Source organism: Propithecus coquereli, unplaced genomic scaffold (assembly GCF_000956105.1).
Source record: "Propithecus coquereli isolate 6110/MARCELLA unplaced genomic scaffold, Pcoq_1.0 Scaffold42, whole genome shotgun sequence".
In the NCBI taxonomy this organism is placed as follows: Eukaryota; Metazoa; Chordata; class Mammalia; order Primates; family Indriidae; genus Propithecus; species Propithecus coquereli.
In genome coordinates, this window is record NW_012149952.1 from 3402252 (window position 1) to 3411814 (window position 9563).

Here is a 9563-nt window from a genome sequence, read left to right on the forward strand (position 1 = left end):
GGGGAACCCCTGGGCCCCTGAAGCCCCAAGCCCACACTCACACTAGCCAGTCCACTGCCAGGATCAGGGAGATATCCACGACGGGGAGGCTGACTGCTTCAAGGATGATGGCCAGAGTGAGGACACCTCCGGCGGGGATGCCCGCCGCCCCCACGCTGGATGCCGTGGCAGTGACCCTGGAGGAGGAGGAGAGGGGAGGTCAGACAGACAACACTGCAGGGAGAAAAGATGGGGGCCAGTTGGGCCCGGGCGTGCCGCCCACCGCCACCCGGCACTCACAGGATGGTGATAATCTTCACGAAGTCCAGGGGCTGCCGGTTGAGCTGGGCAATGAACACCGCGGCCACACACTGGAAGAGCGCCGCGCCGTCCATGTTGACGGTGGCGCCGATGGGCAGGATGAAGCGGCTGATGTGCTTGGCCACGCCGTTATTCTCCTCCACGCACTTCATCATCAGCGGCAGCGTGGCGGAGCTGCAAGGACCCGGGTCTGAGCTGGGCCCCGCCCACGTGCCCAGAGCCCGCCCAGCCGAGGCCCCGCCCACCTCCCAGGGCATCCTGGTCTAGCTCCGCCCTCTAGCCCAGACCCCACCTCTCCCTCCCACCGGGTCCGGGCTCCATCCACAGCTCTGGCCCCTATCCATGCCCTTTCTCTTCCCACAGCCAGGCAGCGCGAGGGATCTCGCAAAATGCCAGGATTCCAAAATCTATGAATCCTAGAACCCCTGCAGAGTACAGACTGCTACCCCTCAAAATACCCACAAAAATTCACACCTAAACTCTACGGTGTCTGAGTGCTCACTGACCCCCACACCCCTTCCCCATCTCCACCAATGACAGACTAAGAATTGCTGTGCTCGTGGAGGGTCTGGTTCTCAGAGGGCAGGGCCGGCGGGGGGCGAGGGATGAAACACCCAGAAGGGAAGGTGGAAAGGGCTCTGAGGTTGGATTCCCGGAGGGTCAGGCCTTGGCAGGGAGGAGGTGATGAGGGGTAGTGGGAGATCATTGTAGGGAAGGAAGAAATCTCTAAGGCAGTGGTTTCCTAATTTTTTTTTTAAGGGGGTGTTGGAATCCATGACCTTTTGAGACACTCATGAAAGTATGGCCCCTGTACCCAGATCTAATGTCCCCAAACACAGAATTTCAGGGGTCTTCAGACACCCGATGCCCACTCCATGCCCCTTAGCTTAAAAATCCTGCACTGATCTGTCCCAAGGCCGCACCTGGAGGAGGTCCCAAAGGCGGTCGCCAGTGGCGTGATGATGCCCCACAGGAAGCGGTAGGGGTTTTTGCGGGTGAAGATGAAGTAGATGAGGGGCAGCACCAGGAGCCCGTGGATGGCGTGGCCCAGCAGGCAGCACAGGATGTACTTGCCCAGGCTGGCGAAGAGCAACCCCACGTCATCAATCTCCACGATCTTGCTGGCCACCAGGAAGAGGATGCCCACAGGCGCATACCTAATCACACAGGAGACAATTTGCTGCCTCTGACCACATGCCCAGCGGCCAGGCACGGTGTCCCGCATCCTGACCACATCTGCCAGCCTCCCTGCGGTCAGAAGGAGCCCCAGCAACGAGTGCTTCAGTGTGGGCACCTCTCCCAGACCCCAGCCTGTGAAGCCCCTGGGCCGGCCCCAGGCTCTTTCCCCTGAAGGCAGGAGATACAGGAACCCTCAGTACTTCCCCCAGGATGTGGAGCACAGTCACCAGACTGGGACTTTACACATGAGTGAAAAAGAAGCATCTATCGCATACGAGTCATCTGCATTTTCTGGGTTTGGTTGTTACAGCAGCTAATTCAATTGGAACTAACACTCTCGGCACATCATGAAAAGTGAAAAGGCCGTGGCTCAGGTCTTAATAAGCATCTCCCAGGTGGGAAGCATTTTCCACGTGCTAAGCCCTTGCTCATGACCAAATCCTCCCCAGCAACCCCAGGAGGGAGCTCCTGAGTCATTCAGATTAAACATCATCTACTAGGTCTGTAAAGCAGGGACAATAACGCTACTAACCTCATAGGAATGTTTGGAGGGTGAGATGACATGCCAGCGAAAAGCTTTTTGTACACAATAAGTGATCTTTAAACTCCAGGTGGATTATCACCCTCTCCTGCAGTGACGAGCCCCGGGGTGCCCATGCCTCCCAGTCGGGAGGCCTCCCTGACTGCCTGATTGCTGTTGTCTCCCAACCCTTTTCATTAGTCACAAAAGAAAGACTCCATTTCTCAGCCACCTGTGCTGCTAGGTGTGGCCAGATGCCCAAGTTCATGCAAGCAGGAAATTCAACAAACATTAGCTACTATTATTTACTACTGTAAATAATGCTACAGGCCAGGCACTGTCCCAAGACCTCTACACATATTAACTCATTTGGGCCTAACTACCACTCTTCGAGGTTGGTACTGTTAACCCCATTTTCCAGGTGGGGGAAACTGAGGCACAAGAGGGTCTCTCCCGCAAAGTGCTTTCATTCTGTGAGCACTTGCCAGGCAGAGCAGCTTCCTAGATGTTAGTTGCACTGGAACCTGGGCGGTTTGTTAAATTAACAGCAACCCCAGCCCCTCTTCTGATTTCTGACCCTCTAGATCCAGGCTAGGTCCTAAGAGTCGGGGCAAGACCATGGAGATGAGGCTGGGGGAGGGGAAGCCAGAGGTCTCTGCACATCTTTTTCTCATTAACTGGAGTCATTTAACAAAACTCACAATGCTAATAATCATAGTTAACATTAAGTGAATGTTCACTAGGCGCCAGGCACTGAAATCACTTTCTTTTTTTTTTTTTTTTTTTTTTGAGACAGAGTCTCACTGTGTTGCCCTGGCTAGAGTGCCGTGGCGTCATCCTAGCTCACAGCAACCTCAAACTCCTGGGCTCAAGCCATCCTCCTGCCTCAGCCTCCTGGGTAGCTGGGACTACAGGCATGCGCCACCATGCCTGGCTAATTTTTTCTATATATTTTTAGTTGTTCAATTAATTCCTTTCTAATTTTAGTAGAGACGGGGTCTCGCTCTTGCTCAGGCTGGTTTCGAACTCCTGAGCTCAAACAATCCACCCGCCTCGGCCTCCCAGAGAGCTAGGATTACAGGCGTGAGCCACTGCGCCCGGCCTGAAATCACTTTCTAAGTACTTTAACCATCCCTTAGTTGTTCATTTAGTCTTCATCATAACCCTATGACGCAGGCACTGTTTTAGATCAATTAAAGGTGAACATTTGGTTACATTTAAATCTTTGAAATTGAAGCACGTTAGCCAGGCAGTGGCCACAGCTTGATTGTCTTGTCACCTTCCAGTAAGATCAAGATGCCCGCATCAGTCTTAGCACTCACGGAATACAGCAGCGTCCCCATTTTATAGATGAGGAAACTGAGGCACAGAGATGGTAAGTCACTTGGCCAAAGTCACACAGCCAGGGAATGGTCGATGCTGGATTTAAACTCAGGCCAGCTGGCTCCAGAGAGTGGATGGAGGGTTCCCGCCACCCCACAGAGACACGCCCAGGCTGTCTCTGGCCGACCCGCCGACTGCACCTCCCCAGTCCTCTCCCACCACCTACCACATGATCCAGGAGACCAGCACCATGGTGGCATCATTGAAGGAGTTGAAGAAGCGGATGAGCAGCTCCCCGTCTGGCCCCAGCTTCCTCAGGGCCACGCCAAAGACGATGGCAAACACCACCAAGCCCAGGATGTTCATGCCCTCCACCTCGCCCCCGACGGGCACCTTTGGGCAAGGGACAGATGGGGGTGGCAGGGACGCTCAGTCAACCTGCGCACTCACTGGGACCCAGCAGAGACAAAACAGCCCTCAGGGCCCTTCCTCCCACGACACACAGTCCAAGTCCAGTGGAAATACACCTGTCCCCAGGGATGACCCAGAGCAGGCAGGGCCAGATTGGGGGAGCCCAGGAGAGTGTGGATACCAAGAGGAGGCGCCAGCTTGGGGACAGGGGGAGTCAGGGAGGGCTTCCTGGAGGAAGGGGCATCTGAGCTGGGACTGGGAGGACAGGAGAGGTGAACCAGGCAATGAGGGGGAGCAGGAGATTTTAGAGAGAGGAAGCAGAATGTCTAACAGCCTAGAAGCAAGTGAAACTTGGGCATTCAAGAAGCAGAAGGAAGTCACTGTGGCTAGAGTCGAATGAGCTGGGCAGAGAAAAGTCCCAAGATGAGGCTGGGCAGACGGGCAGGGGTCTGACCTCAGAGAGACCCCTTGGTCAGGGATGGGGCAAGGAGCCCGGGCTTCCTCCTGAGGGCGCTGGGGAACATGGCAGGGCTCCGGGCAGTGCAGAGGTAGGGTCAGATCTGTGCTTTGGAAAGACCCCTCTGGCCACCAGTTTGAGGGTGGGCTGGAGGGGGCAGGCGGGAGGCAGCATGGGAGGGGGTGAGGAGGAAGAGAGGGAGGAGCCTGGAGCAGGTTGGGGCCGTGGGTAGGAACAGAGAGGGGACAAAGTAAGGTGTATCTAGAAGGCAGGAGAGACAGAAACTGGGGGAGCTCTGCAGAGAGTTTAAATCAAATTCCACACCAGATAAAGACGGGAGCAGGAACAAGACTGGAAAACGACAGCAACGGACCAAGGGTGCAGCCCCCCTTCCCTGCTCTCACCTTCACCGTGGTTCCATTCATCTGTGAGGTTCTGTAGTAGGTAGCATACTGCAGGTGGGGGCGGGAAGAGTCAGTGTCAAGTGTTATCAACTACCCCCCTCCCCATCCTGGAGCTCAAGATGCTCAAAGCCTGCCCTAAGCATCCCTTAAACCTGATCTCATTTCACCTGCTCGTATCCCCACTGGGGCAGAACGATTAATGTCCCCATTTTCCAGAGGTGAAAACCAAGGCTCAGAGAGGTAAATGCACTTGCCCAGGGTCACACAGCTAGAGTTAAAACCCACAGGAGGCTTGGAACCCATATTCTCACTTCTTGAAGGGGAGGGGCAAGGACGGGTTTCAGAGGCTATCCTAGAATCCCCCAATAATGCCTGGAACACGTGGGCACGTGCATTTTTCCAGGCACTACCCAAAATCAGGTGACAAGGGCTGTGACTGGCTGTCTCCCTCCCTGTGCACCCTCCACCCCTCGGGACACCCCTGAGGACTCACTGAGCGGAAGGCTGCAGACACCAGGTTGGAAGGGAAGATATTTCTGCAGAGATAGACATACAAGGGGTTGTTAGACACCGTAGAGGGAGGGCAAGTTTGTCTGGGGGACTGGGTTGGCCTCTTTAGGGGGGATAGGAGGAAGCTTCAAGGCCCTATTTGTACCCAGATGCAGCCCCCACCCATGCCTCGGCCAGCTTGCATACATTTTAGGGGTGTGGGGAATCTGAGTGGGCCTCGCTCAGCCCCAGGAGGCTGGTGTGCTAGACCCAAGGGACTGTGGCTTGGGAGTGAGGAATGCTGGCCTCCCAAGGCAGGCCAAGGCAGGTCGCTCCAGGCCTCAGCTCCACCCCACGCAGCAAACTTAATACCCTGGACGGCTTGCATCAGCCACTTCCTCATGAAGTGCTGAGAAAAGGGCCGGTCCCCTGCCGGGCTGGCCAGTGGGTCTGAGCGTGTCGGGGGAGGTGGTGGTAAGAGGCTGACAGAGGGTGACAAGGGTTGGCTGTGTGTCTCATGAATACACATCTGTGTTTATACAGCCACTCTTGTGTGATGGTGTCCACGCAGCTAACCCAACTACAGCACCTACTCTGTGCCACGCACTGCAGTAAGTGCTTTGCACAGATCAGCTCCTTTCATCCTCACGACAACCCTGGGGAGAAGCACTATTACCCCGTTTTACAGAAAAGGAAACTGAGGCCCAGCAGAGTGAAGAAATGTGCCCAGCTAGGAAGGGGCAGGGCTGGGATTTGAACCCAGGCAGCTGGCTCCATAGTCCCAACGGCTCTACATCCTTCCTCTCACAGTGATGTGGGTGAACAGCTGTCACTGCGGGTCTGGGTACAGTTTGTCAAATGTTGGTATCCCACTGGGGGTGCGGGTTAGTGTTCAGATGTATGGGACAGCACACTTCATGGTAGAGTATAATTAGGTGTAAACAAAAAAGGAAAGAAAGAAGGAAAAATAGAAGAAGAAGTATGTGTGTGTTGCCGTGGCTGGCGGCATCACTGGAGCGGCTGTACTAACACAGCGGGTGCGTGTGTACGACAGTGTGTGTATGGCCATGTGTGTGTATGACAGTGTGTGTATGGCCATGTGTGTGTGTGAGATGTTACAGCTGTGTCCCTTGATGATAAGGCTGCGTGGCTGGCCAAGTGTGAGTTACGGCTGTTCTGGCGCACAGGGGAAGGCCGTGCTCATAGACAGCCTAAGCATGGGTGTGCCTGCCGGCAGGGCAGCCCGTACCCAACCAGGCCAGGGCTGGGCCAGGATCCAGCTAATCTTCCCCACCCAGGAGGTGCCCACCCACTGCAGTTCTGACACCAAGCCACCCCCAGTCTCCCATCTCAGCCGGAACGATGCCTCTGAGGTTGGGGAAACCCGGTTCCCTGACGCATCGTTTCCTCCCCCCACTTCCAGGAAGTCCCCAACCTGGAGACACTGAATCAGCAGGCCCTAAAGACAAGGCCACGTGGACCCAGCAGTCTGCCCTCCTCAACTGGGGCGTTGGGGCAGGGGGGGCTTTCTTGGGGGCAAGGAGCAGAGGCCAGAAGAAAAAGAATATGCTCCCCTAACTGGCCCCCTTCTGGGCAGCCTCCTGGGGGCAGCCCAGACAGAGGGGGAGGTGACATGGAAAGGCGGGGGTGGCAGGGCTAACCTGGAAGATGTAAGGGGAAGTGGCCAGGCTCCAGCTGAACTGGGCGGGGAAGGGAGGCCAAGAAAGAAATCCGGCTATGTCCGGGTGACACGTGGTGTGGGGACCCCAGGGGCAGGAAGAGAGCCTGGTAGGGGTTACTCAGACCTCCTCAGGTCCTCGGGGAGCTCCTTACCCTGGGGTCCCAAACCCTCTGACCCTAGCCCCAAAGCTATATCCAGAAGCCCCATCTTGGGACCCTGGATCACCTAAAGATTCCCTCCCAAAGAGTTCCCCTTGGGGTCCCCTCCCCTCATAGGGTCCTTCTCCCCTGGGCAGACCCCCCATGTATCTCCAAACCCCCAAGCATTACATTTCCCTCTCCCTCTAAAAGACCTCCTTGCCTATTGTCCGTGGGTCACGCTTAGGTACCCAGGCCCCCAAATTTAGAAACCCCCTTTCCCAGAAGTCTGTCCTCATATTCCCAAGAGGCTGGAGTTCCCACTATCCCGCTACATTTTCCCAAGCCTCCAGGGGCGATGTCTGGGCTCTAGGGGACCCAAAGCCCCATACTGTCTACGTGGCCACTCCCGCCATCCCTAACGCGCACCCGCCGCCGCACCTCCAGGCCGCGCGGGCACTGACCTCACAAGATCCAAGAACGAATCGAGCACTTCCTTGCTGGGGGGCTGGTCTGCAGCGCCCGTGGCCCCGACCGAGGCGTTGATGGCGAAGGCGGCGCCGGGCTTCAGCACCAGCGCCAAGCCCACTCCGAGCGCCGACGCCAGCAGAGTGGTGACCAGGAAGAAGAGCAGCGCCCAGGCGCCCAGGCGGCCGAGCGCGCTGGGGTCCAGGCTGGCGGCGCCGCCGACCAGGCTGCACACCACGAGCGGCAAGATGATCATCTTCAGCAGGCGCAGCAGCAGCTCGCCCGGGAAGGCGAAGGCGCTCAGGCGCTCCTGGCCCAGGGCTTGCGCGCCGCCGGCCCCCGACACCGCCAGCCCCAGCGCCACGCCGGCCACCACGGCCACCACCGTCAGCAGCACCAGCAGGTTGGCTCGAAGGCAGCCGCGCACCTTGTCCCGAGAGCGGCAGCAGCCGCCTGCTGCCGCGCCTTGGTCCCCCATAGGGATCGGCGTCCGGCCATGGTTCGCGGTGGGCTCCGCAGCGGCGAACCCCTTGGAGTCCCCACGAGGAGGATCGGCCACCATGCTGGGACGCACTGGTGTTCTTTAGTCCCTGGAAGCTGGGAGCGCCTGGGCTCCTTAGCTGGACGCCCGCGTTCCTTAGGGCTGGGAGTCGAGTAACAGCGCTCCGAGGCTGGAACTTTGAAGGGCCCCTTCGAGTTTTGAGCTCACAGCGCGAGGATCCTTGGCTCTGGGAAGCTGGAGTGCCTAATTTCCCCAGGCGGAGCGCGGGGCTCCTCTGCTCTTCCCGGTTATGCCAGATGCCCGAAACCTAGAGCGGGCGGCCCCAGGAGTTCGGAATACAGGTGTTTCTCAGCTGGGACGCGAGGCTGGGCTCCGGGGTTGAGTGCGCCCAGGCGGCGGAGGTTTGCGGGAGGTCCTCGTGGTGCAGGTCCAGGACGCCTGCATCCGGGAGGCGGGGACCCGGGGTGTCCGGGCCCTGGGAATGGAGGGCTGGGAGGGGGATCCGGTCCCCTGGGTACGGAAGGGGATGTCGAGAGGTAGCAGTTACTACCTGAAATAGGACCTCCCCGGGGCGCGCCGCGCGGCTCCGAGCCTGGCAGCCCGATTAAAGGTGGAGGGCGGAGCTTGAGTAGGCGGGGACCGATCCGCGGAAGTCGATTGGCTGCGGTGCGTTGAGAGTCCTGAGAACGAGGGGCGGGGCTGAGACCGAGAGGGGCGGGGCCACCCGTAGAAGGCCGACTACCAATGCCGGCACTCAGGGGCGGGGCCCCAGGGAATGGGGCGGGGTCTGGGGCGGGGCGTTGAGAGCGTCCTTTTTCCCCGCCAAAGGAATTGGGCTCTGGGTTGGATCCGTTAAGACACAGCGGTTCCCTGGCGTGAGGGTCGCTAGATAGTGCAGGTGATCCTCGGGTGGTTTATTTGCAAATCAGCTTCAGCTTGGTACTCCTCCTCAGCCCTGAGTTCTGTCTTTCGTCGCCTCTCAGAACTTCGGTTTCTCCAATGTAAAATGTAGATGATAAAAGGTCATCCCTCAAATGAGATGGAGTTATTTATTTAATGATGTTTATAATTTCCAAAATAAATGTTTCCGGGTCAGAGCTTGACATTTTTCAATTAACACGCAGTTATTAGGATTGTAGAATTCATTTCCTCCTAGGTGCTGTCAAAAGACAAAATTACAACCAATTTAGTTTAAAGATCTAATTGAGGCCGGGCGCGGTGGCTCACACCTGTAATCCTAGCTCTCTGGGAGGCCGAGGCGGGCAGATTGTTTGAGCTCAGGAGTTCGAGACCAGCCTGAGCAAGAGCGAGACCCCGTCTCTACTAAAAATAGAAAGAAATTAATTGGACAACTAAAAACACATAGAAAAAAAAATTAGCAGGGCATGGTGGCGCATGCCTGTAGTCCCAGCTACTCGGGAGGCTGAGGCAGGAGGATCGCTTGAGCCCAGGAGTTTGAGGTTGCTGTGAGTGAGGATGATGCCACGGCACTCTAGCCCGGGCAACACAGTGAGACTCTGTCTCAAAAAAAAAAAAAAAAGAAAAGAAAATAGAATAAGTGTTCCAATGAGTTGAGCAGAGGGAGTTGGTTGTATAGACGGACAAAAAGGGCTGAAGAAAGAAGAAACAAAGTTACTTTCCTTATAAGGCAGGGATAGGAACCTGAACTAACATCAGGCTACTTGAGGTTAA

General features: G+C 56.8%; 1 protein-coding gene across 1 annotated transcript in view; it reads right to left on the reverse strand.

Annotated features, from left to right (window-relative positions):
• SLC1A5 (solute carrier family 1 (neutral amino acid transporter), member 5) overlaps positions 1–8448 on the reverse strand; it is an 11349-nt gene extending 2901 nt beyond the window's left edge. Inside the window, exons 1-7 of the mRNA XM_012653384.1 lie at positions 7366–8448; positions 5088–5130; positions 4595–4642; positions 3549–3715; positions 1224–1457; positions 280–474; positions 42–176 (exon numbers count right to left, since the gene is read on the reverse strand). Of these exons, the coding sequence (XP_012508838.1) occupies positions 42–176; positions 280–474; positions 1224–1457; positions 3549–3715; positions 4595–4642; positions 5088–5130; positions 7366–7931 (1388 nt within the window). The 5' untranslated portion in view covers positions 7932–8448. The remainder of the gene's footprint in view (positions 1–41; positions 177–279; positions 475–1223; positions 1458–3548; positions 3716–4594; positions 4643–5087; positions 5131–7365) is intronic.
• Between the last annotated feature and the right edge of the window lie 1115 nt (positions 8449–9563).